Source organism: Gymnogyps californianus, chromosome 11 (assembly GCF_018139145.2).
Source record: "Gymnogyps californianus isolate 813 chromosome 11, ASM1813914v2, whole genome shotgun sequence".
NCBI lineage: Eukaryota > Metazoa > Chordata > Aves > Accipitriformes > Cathartidae > Gymnogyps > Gymnogyps californianus.
The window spans coordinates 24,517,958-24,538,361 of NC_059481.1; the positions used below are offsets into that span (position 1 = coordinate 24,517,958).

The following is a 20,404-nucleotide window of genomic DNA, read 5'->3' on the forward strand; positions in this document are numbered from 1 at the left end:
CCAACTGTCCCATCAGGATCCCAGGCTCCTTTTCAGTTCCCTGGGATAAAATATTTTGTGAACGTGAAATCTGGCTTCTCCAGATGGCTAGCAAAAGCCTATGAACAACTTCATCTTTCAAAAGAAGGATTTAGTAATCACAGGCCTCGTGGTGGTCTTTGGTGTTGGGGCAAATTTCAGACGATATCTGAAGTTATATGTATTTTTGAAACTAGTATACCAGAAAAACTTTTCAGTAATGCAGCTTGATATGTGCTAAGGGAGCATCTTCTGGGAGCTGAACAACCAACCACTAAAGCATCCTTCCTGTGTAGGAATTGTAAATATATATCGCCTGTTTAATGTTCTTAACATGCATGTGCAAACTTGGATTTCACATTACACGCAAAATTTGTTAACACAAACTCGTATTTACAGTGTTTCACTATGTACAACCTTTTGTCTATAACTTTGCATAATAAGAGTTTCTTCCAGGCCAGGTATCTTTTTTTCAGTCTTTTGCGTTTTTGGTTCTACAACAGGTTTTTAAATAAAATATATAGAATTCTCATCTATAAAATACAGAGAGGTGCAGAAGTGAAAAAGAGAACTTGCAGAATCAGATTTAAATTATTCAAACTAACTAGTTTTGAGGAAAAAAGTTTAATGCTGAAAGACAACAATACTGTCACCATTTGTGCCCAAGGCTTCTTCAGTCACTGCCGTTTACTATTATAAACACGGGGCAATTTATCAGATTTCAGCTTCCGAGGATACCTGAAAACTTGCAGACACGACGGTGGTTGTCCGGGATAAGCAGTATTGGGTTCCGAGCCGGAGCCAGCGCCGGGGGGTGTTTTGCACGTTGGATGGAACGGGGCTCGGTAGGGCGCCGCGCTGAACCCCCTTGGCCTGCAGCCCCTTGGGCTGAACCCCCTTGGGCTGCCTTGTGCGCCAGTCGGGAACTCGCAGCGTTCGCCCTCGAGCGAGCCCGGCCGCGGCGGCACGGGCCGGGCCGGCGGGCGCGGGGCCGCCTTCTCTCCCCGCCGTCTCCCGGCGAGGCCGGGTGGGCGTCTCCCTTCACTGAAGGAAGCGGGGGGCGGGGCGGCTCCGAATCCGCCGCCGTTACCGCTCCGCGGGCGGCCCTCCCGCTGCAGAGCCCGGTCCCGCCTGCTGCTGCGGCCTCCCCGGGCGGCGGGGCCGCCGCCAGGCCGCGCTCCCTCCCGGCCGCCCCGCTGGAGCGCGGGACCCGCCGAGGCGGTGCCCGGGCCGGCGTCTCCCTGGTAACGGCGCCGGCGGCGCGGGGCGGGCGGGTCGCGCGCCGCCAATCGGCGCGCTGCAAGATGGCGGCCGCGGGAAGCGCGGCGCGGTGTGGCGGGCGGGGGGCGTAGGGCCGCGGCTGGTGCTCCGCCGGGCGTTCCGCCGCCCGCGGCGCCCTGCATGGAGCGCGGCGGCGGCGGCAGCAGCCAGCTGGACCCCGGCTTCTCCCAGCAGGACACGCCCCGCCTGATCGTGGAGGACTCGCAGCCCGAGAGCGCGGGCGCGGAGGAGGACGCGGAGCAGGCCTGCCTCGGCGTGCTGGCCCGCCGGCTGCCGGCCTGGCGGAGCCCGAGCCCCGTGCTGGTGAGCGCCCGGCGCGGGGGCGGCGCGGCCCGGCCCGGCCCGGCCCGGCCCTGACTCGGCCCGTGCGTCTGTCTTGCAGGAGATCGTCTGCGGTCCTGCCGGCAGCCGGGCGCCCGCGGGTGGCGGGGCGGCCCGGGAGCGACCGGCAGGTAAGAGCTGGGCGCGGGGCAGCGGCGTGCCCGGGGGGGGCCGCAGCCGCGCTAACGGCGCCGTGCTTGCAGAGCCGATGGAGAGCCCTGCCCGCCCGGACGCCGCCGGCCCGCAGGTCCGCGTCGCTGAGGAGGTGCCGCCGCCCGGCGGGGAGAGCAGGTGCGTGGGCCGGGCCGCGGGAGCCGCCATCCCGCGGCAAGGCGCGCCGGCTCTCGGCCGCCTCCTCCTGGGCCTCTCCCGCCCAGTGAGATCGCTGCCGTGCGCCGAGGACAGGCGTAAAATACGGGCTCGGTGCTGGCGGCGGCCGCGCCGGGGCCCGGCCCGGCCCGCGCCGGCGTGCGTGGTTCGGCGGGCCTGGGAGCGCCGGGTCAGGCGCTGCAGCTGCGAAGCAGCCCCTCGGACCACAAGTCGGCTGCAAGAAGGCGGCCTGCAGGAAAGCCCAAAGCGGTGTGACCGAGTCTTTTCTGTTGCAGTGCCCTTGGAAAGGCCGGGGAAAGAGGCGAAGGTGATGTTGAGGACTGCGCTGCTTCGCCGTGTGTAGAAGGTAACTTCTCCATTTCGGGTCTCTTCTCGGGGCTGTGAATCTCGTCAACCATCTGCGTAGTTTTTCAGTTCAGCTGCCTCACTCGTCCCACTGGGCGTAGTTGTGCCGGTAATAATGGGTCAGCAATCGGCGTCTTTTTCCGGAAGTTGATCTGTATGCTTTGGTGTTTGAAAAAAATGGTGATTTCATGTCGTTGTTAACAAGGATCTTGGAGGCAGGGAATGGCTTAGAAGAGGCATGGATGCGTTTTGACCTTTAGGAGGTGGAGCCTTTTTATGGCAAAGAACTCCTGGCATAATGGTTGTTGTCATCAAAGGACTTGCAGGCACAGGCTATGTATTACCAGGATTGTTTTCTCATCACGGAATCCAAATCTGCTGCAGTACCTAATGGCGTTACATAAGACCTTGCTGATTAACACTGGTTTCTGACTTAATGGCCACTGTCCTTGTTCTGTTACCGCATTTTTAATTAGTACAGCTGAGATCAGAGTCTGTTAGTTTATTCAGAGTTTCAGCAATAGCCTAAATACTTTTCTTGTTAGGGGGTGTATCTTTTGCCCTTGTAAAGTGATAGATGGCTCTTTGATTTTTTTTGGGGGGGGGGGTGGGGGTATATATGTTAGTTATGGATGTTTGGTGTTAGATACAGGCATGTCACAGCTGCATTTTGGAGCTCTAGAGCTCTCACAGAGCCAGGACTTTGAGAGTGACTTCGTGCCCAATGAAGGAGATGCTAGGCATCAGTTTCACCCTGGAGCTGCTGTCCCTTCTTCCAGACTTGTGAAGAACGATACTAAAAATGGTATGTGAAAATGATCTTAGATGTCCTTTTGTTGCTCTGTCAGTTCTCTCTGGTTTCTTTAAATTATAGATGTTATGTTTCTTTGACAGGAAATACTGTATTAGTGGTTTTCAAAAATGAGTTCATAGGTCATTGGTAGTTGAAAAGAATTTTGCCTTCTCTTTCCTTTGGGCTAGTTAATTTGTTTTCTTATAGCTGTCCAAGTGCTGTCATTGATTCTTGCACCTCTCTTTCCTAATTTGTTTCCAGAATATTCAGACAATCTGATATTGAATTCCCTCCCTAGTAAAAACCTCATCCTGTCCTTTTTTGTTGTTATCATTGATAGTTCAAGATTAATTTTTTTTCATATAAAGCTTGTCTGGTATTTGTGTAATTTACAGAACTACACTTTCTTCTCTTTGTATATTAATCCAGGTGACCCGAGTGACAAATTTTTTTTTTTTCCCTCTCTTGCTAGAACTGTGTGGGGACAACACGGAAACTGTCTCCAGCACAGAAGCACATACTGCTTTGGAAGGCCAGCCAGAGAAGTCTGAAAGGTAAAACAGTCCATGTTCTTTGTAGGTCTCTTGCTGACATTCTGGAAGTTGATTTGTGTCTTTTTTTGTGGTGTACACAAGTGAGTACCTTTCATCTGTGCTGATAAATTTTCTTGACAGTGTTGCAGTATGACTTCATACTTTGAATTTCTCAGGTCCGTGACTGAGTCTTGCTTTTCCAGAACTCTGCAGGAAGCAGAAGAGCATACCAGGAAACAAATGCCTGTCTGTGACCCCACTAAAACTGAGAAATCCCTTGATTCTGGTCACGAAGAGTCGGATATCTTGTCGACTCAGGAAGAGATGTTTCCTGAGAATAATGCAACAGGTAACAATAGACAAGCAGAGCCAAAATGTCCATCCCAGAGATCGTCATAATCATTATCTCTACTTCATCTTTTTAGGCATGTAGTGGTTTAAGGTGCAGAGTGCTGTTGAGTATTTTTCACGTAATTTCTGCTAAATTTGAGAATGCTTTGGAAATGAAAGGCCACAACCTCTTTCACTACGCTATGGAGCAATGTCTAAATGTCACTTTGTGTTAGAACAGTTACACTGGCTTGTTAAATACATTTAATTTTCTTTATTTCTGTGCCCCTTGAAGAACAAAACAAAAAACCCGCTTTTACCCTCTTCTGAAACTGGCAATAATAATGCTCACCCTTTGTAGTGACACACAGTCTAAAGTGTGGGTAAGTAGTGTGGGCACGTATTGTAGACTTTCTTACGCTGGGTAACTTTGGCAAAACATTCCACCTTACTCCTCTGAATTGGCCTTCCTGTTTGGGATAGGACAGGACCCTGCAATCAAAATCTTTATACCACAATTATGGTCAGTCTTATTTGTCATCTAGACAAATACAACAGATGTTAGGTCATCACAGTATGTCTTGCTCGGAGGATGGCTGTGTTTGGTTTTGGTATCCACAACTGAAAGGCTAATAAAGAAACAGAAAGGTTCTTAACAATCTTAATAGTGAAAGGCCTAGAAAGTAAAGTGCTGAAAGGCAACTTTGTCACAGTTTATAAAGCATGAGCTAAATGAAGTCTCACTTTATGCTTTTTGTTTAGTTTAATTTGAGCACAACTACGTCTATACCAGTATGATCTTGTGCATGAACCTTCTGTATCCAGAAGGTTCAGTAACAACCTCCTCCTCACACTGAGTCAGTGGTCAGTGCAAGGTGTCTTTTCTTGTAAGAACCTTGCCTGTGTTTGCATTCTGGTGCTGGATCAAATGTGCTGATATTGGAGCCATTGGGGATTTTTCTTTTAAAATTCCCGAGTAGGAAGACTTGTGCAGTCTGGCCTGATAAAAATCTATTCTATAGGTACAAACATCTTTTTCATCTTAACTATCTTACGCTCACATTTCACCTACTGAACTTTCTTGTGCAGTCCTTCTCCAACTCTGTGTGAAAATCAGCTTGTCCTTGCCTACCTGAGGAATAACTGTGCAGTAGCGTGAATATAATTCCTCAGAATTTTCTGATCAGCTTGGTTATTGGCCAAATTTCTAATCTTATTTCCTTTTGTTCAAAACCGCTGCAGGGAGCAGCTGTCCGATAACCAGGGTGGAAGAGGGAAGTTCTCTGGCGTGCACCCCTGCCCGCAGCCTGCAACTCCTGCAGCTCTCTGGACAGGGATCACTTGTACAGGAGAGTCATTCCACGTAAGCAAAAAATCCCCAAACTATTGCAGTAGCTTAATTGCAGTAGTGCGTTTCCACCACTCTTTTCTTTATTCAAGGACTTGTGCTTGATTTTAAGCAATCAGTGTTTTAATTTTGCACTATGAGAGGAGCATGGCTTTATTTTGCGATGAAATGAACTAACGATGCCTGTGTCAATGGCCATTTCTCAAGTCTCTTGCTAGCAAACACCTCACACTCTCCTTTTATGAGAAGACTGCTATTGTGACAAGCTGGAGGTGCACTTGGGGAGAAGTTAATGCATTTCCTAGTGATGTATGGTCGTCTTTTCCGTGTTCCCTTTTCTTGGTCTGCAGTGTCTCTTCAGGCCTAGTTAGTCCTCCTTCTGTTGCCTTTGGATCCAATGCTCTTGTCCCCAGCAGTCCTACTGAACAGGAGCAAGCAAAAGGTAAAATTTTCTGCATACTGGTCTGTGGTTGTGTTTCTGTGCTCTGTGGTTTAGTCTGAGCATGCAGCCTTTTCAGAACCTGCTAAAATTATATTTAAAGAGTAAAGCAGGGTTGAGAACACTGAAAGAGGTAGATGAATGGAGATCTGTGTGTGTGACTCAGATGCTGATCTGCTGTCGATATTTCCTGCATAGCTATCATAATAAAATTAGTACTGTCGGCTAGCTCCCCTTCACTTGAAAGATGGGAAATACTTCATATGGGATACAGATCGCTACTTGCAATTGTCCTCCTTTCTTAGGGACAAGCCATTCTTGCTACAGGCAGATATCTGTATTAAGTATATACTGTTAGGGCAATAGAAAGGACAGAGGAGGACTGCATCATAACAGTTATTTTACCATAACTTGGATGACTTGTACTATATTTTAAAAAGCTTTCGTATGTTATATGTGTGTATTCTAGAATGCCATGCCAAAAGAGGGATTGTTCTATATGATGCCTTGGTTCTTAAACATTTTCTCTAAGCACCCATTCACCATCAGGAATAAGATATCCATCCACGCGGACTTCTAGTATGATACAAAATCACCATTCTTTTCTGTGAGATTCCTGTCACAGAATGTGAAATACTTTTAGAATAGATATTTTGTTAGCTGGGGTCTGAATTTGATTGCATTTTAATAAAGATAGCAAAAAGAAAAAAAAACCTCAGAGAAATGCTTTTTATAAATTTCAGATGCCTTTTTCTAATTGTAGAAGTTCTAGACCTGTAGCAAAATAGTTATGTGAATTCTTAACAAAACACTTTCTCCCCCCCCTTAAATTTAAGGATATGGATGTTTTTGTTGATTTCTCACCCCCACCCCCCACCCCCCCCGCCAAAAGAATTCACCTGGAGAGATTTTAGATTCACCCATTAAAGTATGAGAAAGTTGCATATGCCACTGAAGACAAGTCTTTTAATAGAATGTTGGAAACTTTAGGTACAACGCAAGAATTGGCTAGTAATGTATCTTCTGCTCTTCCAAACCAGATGAACAGATGGATATATCTATCCCTGCAGAAGGAAGAGAGCTGATGCAGAAGCAGAGAGGAGATATGCTAGTGGAGATGGCCATCCCATGTATCCCACCAGGACCGCTTGTCCTGCCACAGGCTTCAACTCCAGTGTCCCAGAGTGCCCCAACCTTCTTTCCTGGATCTTTACCTATACCATCACAACCAGAGTTCTCTCATGTAAGGGTTCATGTAGATACCTTTTCTGACGTTTTTATATGGCTGTTGCAGAAGATGTGTGTTTGAGTCAGCCTCTGTGCTTCTGTGTTGAGCTTTCCTACTAAGCTGGTTCTCATGAGCTTCCCTGTTCCCACCAGTCACAGTTATATATTGATCATACTGTGTGGCAGTTCATCCTGCAGAGAAAATGTGGAACAGCTTAAGAAGGCATAGTGAGTTACTGAACATAGAACTTGTCTTTTAATCTATGCTATAAACCTTTTCTGTGCCTTTTTTTTTTTTTTCCCCTTTCTCTCTTTGAAAGGCTGCTGCTTTCTGATGCTGAACTGGGCGTCCTGCATCTCAAACTGTGTCATAAATTAGACTTTTATCAGGATAGACCTTAGCATCATTTGTCATGGAGAAAGTGAAGCTGCTTTGTAATAAAGTATTTGTATTCTCCTACAAGGCTAGAATTCATATACTGCTTTTTTCAAGTTGCTTATTCTAATTATCTGTTGTTTCCTTTGTGCTTTTTGATTCTGGAAGTTGTTATTCAAAGGGATTTAACAGACAGTGGGTGTCTTTATAGCTTAATACTACAAATTTCATCAACTTAAGGCAGAAAATAAAGGTTGTACTAGAGACTTCAGTAGTCGAAGCAGGGCCTCTCCTTTGCTGAAAGTGGCTTTCGTGCTAATATAATAGATTCCTCCAGAGAATCTTTCCAGAACCCTTGGTTGTTCACTAAAAATAGCTACTAATTTGCCATACTTGACCTGTACTTCATGATTTGGTAGTGTGACAGGTGTACCAAGGATTATGTCTGACTTTGCCACAGAGGTACTAAGAAGTAAAGGGTGGTGATAATTTTTCTCAGCAAGAACGGGGCAATTATGACTCATGTAAATGGGGGGGGAAGTTTTTGTCTTTTTTTTTTTGTCTGTAGTTTTGTGCTGAGCTTGCTCTGCTCCATAATCCAGTGTAATGTTCTAGGAATAACACATAGACGGTCCTACTCGAGATGCCCTGATGCTCCATGTCCCGCTTTTTTCATTTTAGGATATCTTTGTTCCAACTCAGAGCCCAGAGAAGAAGCATGAAGAAGAAAAAGCTGCTGCTTTAACCCATTTATACGTACCAGGAGATCTCTCTGGACCCACAGATGCTTTGTCAAAGACGTCTACAGGTGACTCTGCGTCACAGCCTTCTGAGTCCTGTAAGCTGATGCTTTCTGCAAGTGAATGTAGCCAGCCCACAAATACAGACGTCAGTTCAGGCTCTCTGAACATGGGCCACGATAGCGAAACCACACAGGTAGAGGTGATTTCTGAATGCAAGGCCTCAGACTTGAGACTCTGTTCTGTGGAGAATGACAACATAAAACTGAGGCTGGATGCAGGTGATCAAGCCCTCTCTGAAAACTGTGAAAAAGCAAAAAAGGAGGATTTACAAACTGCAGGAAACCTGTAATGCAGTTAGTTAGTGCAGATGTAGCAGGAGATGGGTCATTAGCCCCTACAGCTCGTCAGGAGATCGAGTGTATTTCTGGAAGTCAGGCTGCTGCAGATCAGTCTGGTCTGCCTGCGATTTTGTCATACAGTCAGGGTAGAGAAGCACAGTCTGAAGATCATCCATTCCAAGAGGCTTCTGAACCTGAGGCAGTTCCTGAGACTCAGTGTGAAGAACAAGAAGAAAAACTGCAAGTAAAAGAGAAGCAAATAAATGAAGATGAGTCCCTTGCTAATGCAACGATTTCTCAGAGGTTTATTCTTGAAAGGGAAGTACAGTGTCATGAAGATATGGAAGTGGAATTTGCTGATGGTTCTGGGAAAAATAGCACAAATTTGTCTGATCAGGCCCAAGAGTTAGAAGAGATTGGACCAGAAAGCCAGGGAAAAGAAACTTCAAAAGGTTGTACTTTTGGCACTGGAGAGGCAAAGAGCATGGATAAACTGTCCTTTAAGGCTGCTTCGGAAAACATGCCAAAACTCAATAAAGTTTTATCTAAGCCTTCTGTAGGGGAGTTACTGGAACAGCACAACAATTTGTTTCCTAAGTTAAAGAGTGACATTCCATCGGAATTGGCGTTGTGTGCCAAAAAACATCCAGGTTGTTCAGAATTAGGACAGATAATGATAATAGGGAATCAGCCACCACTTAAAGAGAGAGGAGTCGACATGCTGGTGACTCAGCAGGAGAATCGGGTGCCAAAGAATACGGAGGATACTGTTATAACAAGGAATCTGGAGCAGGAAGAGCAAAGGCAGCCACAGGAGAAGGCAACTGCTAAATCCCCCAGTCCTTCCAGTGGTAAGTGAATTTAGGTTAGTAGTTCACAGGTGTATATTTTGAATGATGTCAAGGACAGCTGTGTACAATGCTCAGTGTTTTCAGGGAGCACTGATCTTGGATGCGTGTTGAACGGTGTCTCTTAAGAGCAGCGCTACAAGTTACTGGGTTACATGCATAACATGCCTTTACTTTTTTCCCCTTTGTCACACTACTGCAGGCAAGAATGATAAGGTAATTCTTGTTCCTAACACTCTCGCTGTTTTATGGCAGAAACACAGAGCAACTTTGAAAACTCAGAATGTTGTGACCTTGGCAATGCTCAGGGATTTTTGTACCTTCCCCCCCAAAGCAACAACAGTAGTGTCCTTGAAAGGAAAAGGGTGTGTGGTAGTCTGTACCTTCCCTCTTGTAGGTCTCCTTACTCTTTTTTTTTTCTTTTTTTTTCTTTTTTTCATTCTCAGAGGAGAATTTTCTTTGTGGGGATGTATAGAGCAGCTTTGAGCTAGAAACTAATACAGCAAATTTATCTTGAGATTATTTTAAAGTAGAATGGCTTTTCACTCGTGCGTAAGCTGTGGCTCGGCAGGTATTGTCATGATGCGTTGGAATCCCTTTAACATGCTCTTGTGTAGTTACACAAGAAATGTGGGATGCTATACCTGAGTTTTGTGGAACTTTTGCCTCCTAGTTGGCTTCATTTTAAAACATAGAGTTCTGTACTTCTCGAATGAGAAAGTAATAGAAAACAAGGTTTTACTAGAGCTTTGTCTTGAATTGTACGCATTTTTGAGATCTAAGTAATCTTTCATTAAATGGCAGGATCAGAAAGTGAGAGTTTTCCCCCTCTTATGATGATGGTAGGTGACTTCCAGTCTCCTGAAGTTGGTGATTATGAAAGTTGAGGGTCTGAAAACATTAGTTGTCAATAGGTAATGGTTGTCTTTACATCTCCTGAACAGACCGATATGTTAGTAGAGGTTTATTTAACTCTTTTCACTGATTTGCTAGGTAGTTTATGCTTTGTGAATTATCTAAGTCCTTCAGTTAGAGTACAATGGAAGATCAATAGAATTGTGCAGTGTTAGTAGAATTCAATGAGGTGTCTAGCAGGGAAGAAGTTTGTGAACCATCTGATAGGTTCAGATTGACCAGTCTGTGATTTTGATTTGTGGAACCTATAAAGCTGTGGGCTAGATAGAATTGCTCTAACCACTCAACAGTCATGATATTGTTATATAGCCCTATAGTCTGTTCTGCAGAGCTTTGTTCAAGTGATAATGTTTTCTAGTTTTTCTTTTTGAGAAATTAGTGTAAGATATACTGCTTAAAAACCATTTCCTAACACTCAGCCTTCTTTTTCCCTTTACGTACTCAGTTGATAACTGGTCTGAATAATTTTCTATTCTTTGTCAGTGAGGGACATCTCTCTTATTTTCTCTGCCAGTTTATGTTTGGGTTTTTTCCGAGAGCTGTACATTTCTTCAAAACTTCTCTCATCAGTCTCACGAGTCCAATATTTTTTGTTACTGTTTTCTGAACTACTTGTTTAATTTTTCCAGTTACAAACTGATCCTTACTGCCGTTTATGGCAGCTTTGGCTGTTTCTTCCTGAAAGCCTTTTGAGCTCGTTCTTATATGGTTCCCTCCCCTTTTCTTCAGTTCTTGTGACCTTGAACCGTGCTGACTTCTGGAACATGTGATCCTGTTTGGAAAGGTCAAAATGGCAGATTTCAAAAAGGAGCAAGATGAAGAGCTTTCTTCTTTATGTCTGAACAGAAGTAGGTGAGATGACTTTGAAGTGCTAGATGGAGACTTGGATGAAAAGGGATTGAGTGTAATACTTATGTGTGTTTTTAATACCAAATTTGCTGACAAGTTTGAGAAGATAACCATTTAATAGTATGAAACTGGCTGGCGAGAAGAAACTCGAGATACTAAAAAATAGGATGAAGGTAGTATCTTACGTTGTAAGATAAGAATGACGGGTAAATGTTGATACCTGTAGAAGTTAGATTACAGCGAGGTGTGGAAAAGAGAGTTGAATGCTTGTACAGGTCATCAGTTTTGGAGAGACTTCCAGCAAAAGATAATAGCAGTTTTCAAGCTAGACTTTGCTATAAGTATCTGTTGACCTATTTTAAAACTAAATAAAGCTCAAATTATTTTCAAGGAGTATGGATCCTTGTGGCCACAGTTTTTTAACGTCACTGACGTCTGAGAACATTTTCTGCAGTGGTTACTTTATTTTGAGCTAAGTATATGTTTAGTCATGTAAAAATTCCCATGCTTTAGGGGTTCTGCACTGCTTAATATACCAGCTATCATGGCAATTTAATTGATGTAACTTTTGCAGCCATTCTTTTGAATGCGGTAGGACCAGTCAGATGTTTGGGAGCTTTTTTGGTTTTACGTTCTTCAACGTCCCATAACTAGTGACCATCACTTTCTTTCAGAATGTTATAGCAAACTGCTTCATTGTTGAGCGTGAAAGTAGAGTATTTCAGTTGGCCAGAAATGCAGTGATTTTTTTAATTCAGTGCATTCTCTGACAGTAGAGTCTTTGTTGGCTTGGGGAACCGGTGCTAAGCAAGTAACATACTGGAGGCAATTCAGTGGGTTATTTGTCAGTCAAGACAGTCGTGTCATCACTTTCAGATTTAAGTTCTCAATTTGTGGTATTTAGATGTGTCTTAGCAACATCTTATCCAAAGTTTGGAGGCTGCCTCTCTAATGATATTTAGGGAAAGCTTTAATATTGTTTATAAGTGGTACAATTGAATCATGCTGTATTTTTCAAATTAAAAGAAAAAGATTCAGTGACAGATTTTGGAGACTGCGCACAAAATCTTGATCACCAGGGTTTGAGATACTCTGTGGACCAAGACGACCAGCGTCTTTGTTAGTGTTAGATTGTTCTGTTGCCATTTAATGTTTTGTTGTTGCTGTTGGGGTGGGGTTTTTTCAGTCTTTCCCATTCAGCGGCTTGCAATAGGTCATTGTGCCTTTGTGATAACTCTGAACTAAAGACTGAAAATCATGGTCTCTGTGAATCGAGATACTACAACAGTCAGAAAAACAGTTATACTGCGTCAATCTAGCTTGGTATACAAGTTCCCCCAATATTGAATAGCAGATACATATGGGTGAATATAAGGGCAAAAATGCAGTGGGGAGATACTTTTGAAGAAGTTGCTCTTTCATCATCAAGAAAAGTATGGTTTAGGAACATGCTGAGTCTGAAGTGATGTCTTTGGTTTTTGATATCTTGGATACGTGTGTTTTTTCTCCCCCACCATGGAATTTCTGTGTGTGCTTTTTTGAACCTCTGTAAACTTTTAGGCTTCAAAGCTTCCTGCAGTAGGAAGTTTGACAGCTTAAATTATATACTGGGTAAAAAAACTCTGTTTCACCAGGTGTTAGTTTCATTTGATGCCCCCTAATTCTGAAAACTTTAAAACCTGAAAACTTAAATTTTATGTAGAAACTTGCACGTGACAAGAATGAAGGAACGTGATATTAGTATCAGAAAATGTATTTCCCTTCTATTAAGTCTATTAGGGAAGTGCAAAGGTTGCAGGAGCTCAAACGTTATTTAGCATGAAGTTAAATGACCAAGTTTTAGATACAGTATTCTTAATTTCCTTTAACTGAAAGAAGACAAAAAGCTTTATTATATAGCAAATAATGCTTTGAGGGGATCTGGTCAAAATACTGTCCAGGAAGGTCAAAGGTGTTCTGATCCCATTGCATTTTGTGATCTCAAATTAACTTTTCTGTGAACAAGTCCAGGGCATTTGGTATACTGGGACTGCATGTTTCTTAAGACAATTTGGCATAGCCAAGAGAACAGTACTGGTCTTTTGAACTTAAGAACAGTATAGGTTTTATTAAATAATATGTTTGGCAGTACACTGCTGAAATGATGATGAAATAAAGATGAGTAGCTGTAGTTAGATAATAAGGTTGAATGTTACGTTCTGTTTCAGTATGGCCTTTCACAGAGTTCACAATCCAAAACTTCCTTTTTAAGAGAGTGTGAACAAAATTGCGTTTAACTTGAGGTGACATTTCACTTGTTATATTGTACTTGAAATGTTTTTTCTTGGATAGATCTAAATGCAACTTAAACACATCACACTTGGCTGGATTTACTTTCAAAAGAGAACAATAAGCCACTGTTTGGAGAAAATGAACTCAGAAATTAATGCTGGTGGTTGTGTTTTGCACATTTGTATTACACTAAAGGGCTGATCAGTGTTAGGAGAGAGTTCAGACTTTTGAGATGTTCTGCCTGCTGTCTTCAGACTCATGAAGCATGGTGGGAAAGTATGTAGAGTGATATTTGTTGTCTTACCATCACTCAGTCCTTAAGGTGTGAAGAGCTTTAGAGCATCCCTCTTCTTTTAAAGCAGCTTTGTTCTCATAATAGTTATTTCCAACAGGAGTCTAATCCCTTAGCAACAGATTATGAAGCATACATCAGTAAACACAAACTTTGGGTGAGGACTAGAAGGATCTTGGAGAAGAGTCCAAGAAGCAGGAGTAGAAACAGGATGGTGAGATTTGGGGGGTGTCTTTTTGTTTTTGAAGTTGCCTTGAATAAGATAGTAACTGTTTAGTTAGTCTACTAAACAATGCTCAAAGGCTAGAACATGATAGAATATAGGGTTACGGAAAAGAAATTTACTTATTGAAGTCTGTTTCTAGGACTCTATGGAGTTTATAGAAGTTGTGGTTTGGTTTTCTGTGAAATTTTTTGTAGATTGTACAATTTTGTACATACGAAACCTTATTCAGAATGGTATCTTTTTACTGGTAATATAAAATAAAGAAGAAACAGATAAGCAGTGCAGTTAACATAGTTATGATAAAGTTTAAGCATACCAGGTTAAATAAAAAGTTAATATTTTTATTAAAATAATGAAGTGAGTTGTGTTGTCAAGCTCTTAAATCTTTTTAACATTGCCTCAGGCCTGGCTAGAGTGATGATTCTTAATCTGGAAGACTTCTGGAAGTAAAGTTGGTTTTTATTTTCTAATGGGGTCCTTTTGATATATCACAGCTAGATATGAATTACCAGTGGAGAAAAATGTATGTAATCAAGCTTTTGTCCTGTCTATTAAATAGTTGTGCTGGTGAGTTAAGAACAGAGCTAAGAAAGGGCTTTTTCAAAGAGAAAGCAAAAATTCTTAAATAGAAGGCATGGGGTTCTTCAGGGTGGTGGGTTTGGGGTTTTTTTTTCCCTCCCTTCTGTATGCACAGAAAACAGAGTGGCCATTCACTACTACTAGCCTTCTCTGTAGATCTTCATGTGGCTGAGAGCCACAGTAGATGTGCCACATCCCTTCTAGAGGTGATGGGTAGGAGAGAAGAACTAGAACAGAGGGAGCTGTGCTTGAACTGCTTGAGAGCTGCAGGCTGGCCATCCATGTAGTAGTAGTGTGCAAGAAGCATCACAGTATGCAGAAAAGGCGATGGGACTTATCTTTTCATCTAGAAGAGAAGAGGATGATAGCTTGGCTTCACTTAGTTTGACGCAGAGTTGGGAGATTCCTTTGTTTCCGTCCATTATGAGGGTGCAGTTTTGTGCTATGCTGGTAGTTGCCATCTGCACAGTGCTAGAAACGTCCAGCTCTCCCTGTGAAAGTGTTACCCAAGCAAATGAAATTTTTTATACCTTAGCATTAGCAAACTTGAGAGAGACAAAGTGGGCCAAAGAAAGACCCAATCTTTTGATGCTGAAAGATAAAAGGAAATGTTACAGGATGATGGTCTTAAGGACATAAAAAAAGTTTGTGGAGAGAATTAACCTTTTTCATTGTTACAACAGTTGTTGCAGTTAGGTGAAGGCAATTAAGCTTTCAGGCATACGCATTTTTTTCAAGTCTTGTGAGTGTGAAAGCTCGTTTGTTTAATGGTATCTGTTGGTTTAGTAACTAGATTATCTCTTACTAAAATGCAGGCTGATCATTTCATAAATTCTTTTGATCACTTGTTATTAGCCCGCGAAATGTGGATTTGTAGGCTAGAAGGGATTGTGGTAGCTAAATCGATCAAAATTCAGTGGAGTTTCTAAAGACTTCAGTTTTTAAATAAAACGCTCTTTAAATGGAGATCTGCTATAGGTCATGATATGACAGGCATTCATAAGCTGTTTGTGAGGAATGGTAGTTGGCCTTTCAATATGTGGTGTACCCACGAAGTGTGAGTACCATTGCACTATGAAATACCTACCCACTGCAGAAGTACACTGAAGTCCTTAGGTTGATCTCAAGGATGTTGCAATTGCTGAACCATATCTTTAAAACTTGTGACAGCAGGGCGGGTGATGGTTTTCAGATTTTTCAAACTGACAATAGATGGCTTTTCACTGGTTGGGTTTTTTTCTGTGGGGGGATTCTGTCTTTGTCATGTATTTATGGCTTCATTTGCCACAAGATAGTTGTGTAAATCATATGTCAGCATCTTGTGTAACTGAAGAATGATGCACTGCATCTGGCTATAACTAAAAGTTGTATCTGAGTATCTAGTGCTAGCTCTTGAATTCAAGTAACTTGAATTTGTGTTCTCATGACCTTAACTAACAATTTTCCAATACTGTTTAGTTTTGGGTTGTTGGGTTTTTTTAATACATGCTTCTTAAAATTCAGGAGTTAGGTAAATTGTGACTTGCATTATTCGAGTAATATATTGAATGAAATCCAAAGAACAAATACAGTTTTAGGAAAAAGGGAAAAGGAAGGGTAGTGACAAAGATGATGAAAACCTATTTTGACCTCAGTGTGGGGAGGAAAGGGTTATTTTGTTAGTTTTGTTAAACACTTCTATGCAATTTGGAAAGAATGCAGCCTGTGATATATGATGTTGAAGGTTTGCAAATAAATGGCATGGGGTGAGGCAAAAGGAGGGAGCATTTTACTAGGTTTTTAATCTATTTTATCTGTTAAATCCTGCAAGATCCGCACGTGGTAAATCCACCAAGGCGTGGTTTCCCGGATGGGATAGGCTACCTCAGCCAGTAGACCCTGCAGACCCTTTATGCTGGAGACAGCACAGGAAGGGGCAGAAGTATTGGAGAGGACAGGAGGATGGGGCCAGCCTTTCTAGTGGCAGCCTGCAGCTGGTTATGAAACTGCAGTATCTGTTATTTCTCTTAAAGCTTACTTTCCAGGCAAGTTTCTGCTGTCATCGTCTAACCCTTAATTGACTGCTACTAATTGTTCAGGCTCATAGGTGGCTATCTGAAGTGTATCTGCTGACCTTTTATCCAAGGCTGTTTGATGATAAAGCATCATTCTGTGTAAGTTTCAGGTTATTAATTCAGGCAACACATAGCTCTGCCAATTCACTTCTGTCCTCACCTTCATTTCTGTTTCTGGCCTCCCTTTTCTGTGGAAAATCCTGAGCATTTCTGAAGCAAAGCTGCATTCTGTAAAAATCCTATTTGTGTCAGGATATTTCGTCTCACTTTTATCTAGCACCTGGGGACAGCTGCATCAAGTTGACCACAGCCCACATTTTCACCGAGAGAGATTTTCCACACAAAATGTGAGGAAGATCAGTTAGAGCAGCTGTCCTGAAACCAGTAACTGTTCAGGGGGATTTTGTACAGGACAGCACCAGGGTTATGCTTTTCCCCATTTCCACAGAACCTGTGCTTTTGGTATTTGAACCAAAGTAGTCCCCTGCAGTTACTAATCCTGGCGCGCTCTGTCTTTTAGGAACCCCGTTTCATTTTACTTTGCCGAAGGAGGGTGACGTCATTCAGCCCTTGACCAGCATAACGCCACCTCTTATGGGCCAGCTTAAAATGGGACCCAGAAGACACAGCACACCAATTGGTGAGTTTGACCCGAATGGCTCTGTTCTGTGGTGAAAGCCTGTTTGGAAGCTTTTGATTCTTGATGCAGGATCTGATGGGATAACTCAAACCTACGTTGGCAGAAAACATTGCTGTTCTGTGGGGAGGGGTCATCCCTTCTCCACACTTCCCTTGGTATGTTCTCTCCTCAGTCTCTAGTGAAGATGTTTGCTCCCTGAGCATAGGGTGGTATGGAACGTTGTCTTCCTTGCACTCATTCTGTTCCCGCATACAACTCCATTAAAGAATGCAAAAGACTCCTCTGAGTAGTGAAGGAGCTTAGACTAAAAGAAGGTTGTTCCCAGTATTCATCATCTTTTAGCAGGACTTTCTCTGCTAGGTTCACAAAACAACACCCTGCATTTGCTGGATGAAAAGAAGTGTATATTTCTGTTTGGGTAATAGTAAAGTATTCTGTTGCAAGCTAAGGATGATACCTGTGCTACAGAACTTTCATGCTTCAGAACTCTATATAGGAATTTCCACTACTGCACTATTGCCAATAATGCATGCAGTGAAGCATCTTCAAAACAGAACTGGGACCTGAATCCCAGCAGTGTGAATGACAGTAGCTACTTTTTGTTTTACTTTTGTTTTCCTATTTTCAGTGGATGATAGTTGCCCGGACAGCACCATAGCAACTAGTGATGTTACAGCAGAGGGCACAATGGGGACCAACAATGTCACCGTGGAAAGTGCAGTGGTATCAGCAGATGTGTCAGAAGTGTGTGAGAAAGGAGATTCTCGTGTGGTTCCTGAGGCTGATGCAAAACTCTCTCTGCGAATGAACCTCGTTACCCCTGTGAATGATGGGAGCGAGGAGTCCCTGCCATTCAGCTTGGAAAGTAAGAGAATGAAACCTCGAAACATATGGGTCCTACTAGATATCAGCCCTAACTCAGAACCTCTTTGTGGCATTCCCCGAGACAGTCTCTAATTTTTCTCATTTTTCTTCTTGGGCAATGTCACTTAAATTTGTTTCTCTGTTTCTGCAATGCTCTAAGCAAGGAAGGAGTGAGAGGAGAGGCCTCTGTTGTGAGGAAAGGTATTTCCAGCAGACTAAAAATTGTGATGTATAGTGGCAACGTCACAGGACAGGAACTGGAGTTTGATTATATTGGGAGGGAAAAGATTTTAAAAGTATAATCTGGACAAAAAAGTTTGACAGTATTTTGATCAGAACAGTGACATTCTGTCTAATAGTCTAAAACTTGTAGAAACTCAGGTCTGTGATGAGAAGTTGGGCAGGGAGGCCTGGGTACCCTTTGTCCAGCGTTATTCAGCCTCTCTCTTCGCTGAGTGGGGGGGGCTGGGAAGGGGCAGGAGAGTCTGTTCAGGTGACACCGAAATCATCCTTCCCTTCCTTCTTGTTTCAGAGCCTACAGCCAGTGACAGGAAAGATGGATCCTCTGCTGCTGCTGCCAGGTAACTGGGCTTGTTGCTGCACAGAGTTAATACGAAGGTCTGGGTAGATCCTTTTTCCGCTCATTACCAGCGGCAGGGAAAAAAAAAATTAAAATGAGACACAGAAGCAGGGAACACTTTTAGCAGTAGCCATGACATTAATTCTTTAGCTCTTGCAGCAGGTTTTAAGTACATAGGCAAGTGCTCTTTCACTACAGGCTTTGTGCTTCCTACTAATGTCAGCATTTTGCCTCCTTCCGATTGTAGTCAAAGCAGAAATTCATGTCTTGTGCAGTCCAGAATGCAAGTCTGCCCTATCCACCTCTTAAATTTCAGATACACGGTTTTCTGCTTTCTTTCCTTACTGTGCAATTTTCTGCAAAGAATCTCTGAGGAGTTCTGAAAGAGAATTCTCTTTTTTGATAGGAAGCTGATGATGGAAACATAACCAGGTCGCTGATATACTGAAATCACAGTTTAACATGTTGACCAAAACATAAGTTACTCCCTTGGTCTTTTGATTTGTCTGTATCTGTCTTATCTCACATTTAATGCCTAGCATTGCTTGATTTTTGCTTTTGGAGAGTATGGTTTGTAAGTACTAATAAGAATCTGAGTCAGAAGATAGTGACCTGTAGTCATCTGAGTGAAGTATAATGGTTTGAAGCAGCGAGAAAACTTTGACGTAAACTCAGTATCTCTTGTCACAGGATTGCATGCTGGACAGTAATCATGCCTCAGTGGTGAGGATGAGTGGCAGTCATTCCTCGCTGGTTAAGGATGGGTTGCCTTTGTAGGTATAGGTTGAACTTGATCTCTCAGGGTCAGCTTTATGACTGTCGTTCCCAGTATTTTTGCAGTGTCATGAAAATCCTGAGAAGTAAGCCATAAATGGTCTAGCTGTGTACACTGGTGGGTACCAGAGGTGGTAGATGGTGAAACTCTTGATGGTGCTGCAGTTTTCCATACTACGTTTTCTGGAATTGTTACATTGCTCTTGGTTGTTAGGGTGTCTGCAGAAATGACAGAAATGCTTATGCAATTGCAGCTTGTTTCTTCACCTTTGAGACTGACCATCTCGCTCATTCTGTGGTTGTATAGGTCAACAAGCTCAATACCAGTTGTTGCTTTCCCAAGGGGCTAGAGAACTCTTGTTTTGCTGTATAAGGGATTTTCTCACTCCCTGATGCTTTTTTGTTTGTTTGTTTGTTTGTTTGTTTTAAATCTGCACTGCTAGCTCCCAGAAAGCATCATCTGTGTTTAGTCGTGTCTGTGAAGTTCGTCGAGAGGATGAGGCCAGAGGTCATGGTCTTTCCACTTCTCCGTTTAGGTAACTCCTCACAGTCTTTGCCTGCCAGTCCTGGTTGGATTTATATGCACATGTGCATTTTCTGCATCAAAGAAATTGCACTAAGTCATTGTCTTTGGGTGACTTAGAAGGTTGGGGACAATGGGGTAAGTATAATAAGTACTGTATGTTTGTATCTCACATGGTAATCAGACTTACCTTTTTGACTGAGCAGCGATGTGATTCCAGCTGGCTAATATGCTTCGGTAAAATCTGGGGCTTGAGAGAACTGAGATCATACTTACAGCTGTTTAAATACCTTTTCTTTCTCCTGTTCCAAGATCTTCTGACCTATTGTGTTTGTTATTGTTTCTGCTGTCGTCTCCCTTCCAAGTCCATCAATTTTTGCTGTCTGTGATTGCTTTGAAAAGGACTGTACTGCTGCATATTTTATGGTGATACGGGTGCTGGCTGGAGGACAAGGTGTAGAAATCTTCTTCAGTGTTTTCCGTTCTGTCTTTTGATGGGGCAGTGAGGTCTTGGTCTACGGAGAAAGAGTAACCTATATTTCAAGCGCATTGAACAGTTGTACTAAA

General features: G+C 42.9%; 1 protein-coding gene across 1 annotated transcript in view; it reads left to right on the top strand.

The window, feature by feature from the left end:
- Positions 1 to 1,419: 1,419 nt before the first annotated feature.
- The window catches only part of TP53BP1 (tumor protein p53 binding protein 1), a 29,701-nt gene continuing 10,716 nt past the window's right edge, over positions 1,420 to 20,404 (top strand). Inside the window, 17 exon segments of the mRNA XM_050903036.1 lie at positions 1,420 to 1,602; positions 1,682 to 1,751; positions 1,824 to 1,911; positions 2,226 to 2,296; positions 2,942 to 3,100; positions 3,561 to 3,642; positions 3,825 to 3,975; positions 5,184 to 5,314; positions 5,650 to 5,741; positions 6,779 to 6,981; positions 8,023 to 8,416; positions 8,419 to 8,568; positions 8,605 to 9,273; positions 16,977 to 17,096; positions 17,725 to 17,961; positions 18,493 to 18,541; positions 19,758 to 19,850. Of these exon segments, the coding sequence (XP_050758993.1) occupies positions 1,420 to 1,602; positions 1,682 to 1,751; positions 1,824 to 1,911; positions 2,226 to 2,296; positions 2,942 to 3,100; positions 3,561 to 3,642; positions 3,825 to 3,975; positions 5,184 to 5,314; positions 5,650 to 5,741; positions 6,779 to 6,981; positions 8,023 to 8,416; positions 8,419 to 8,568; positions 8,605 to 9,273; positions 16,977 to 17,096; positions 17,725 to 17,961; positions 18,493 to 18,541; positions 19,758 to 19,850 (2,942 nt within the window).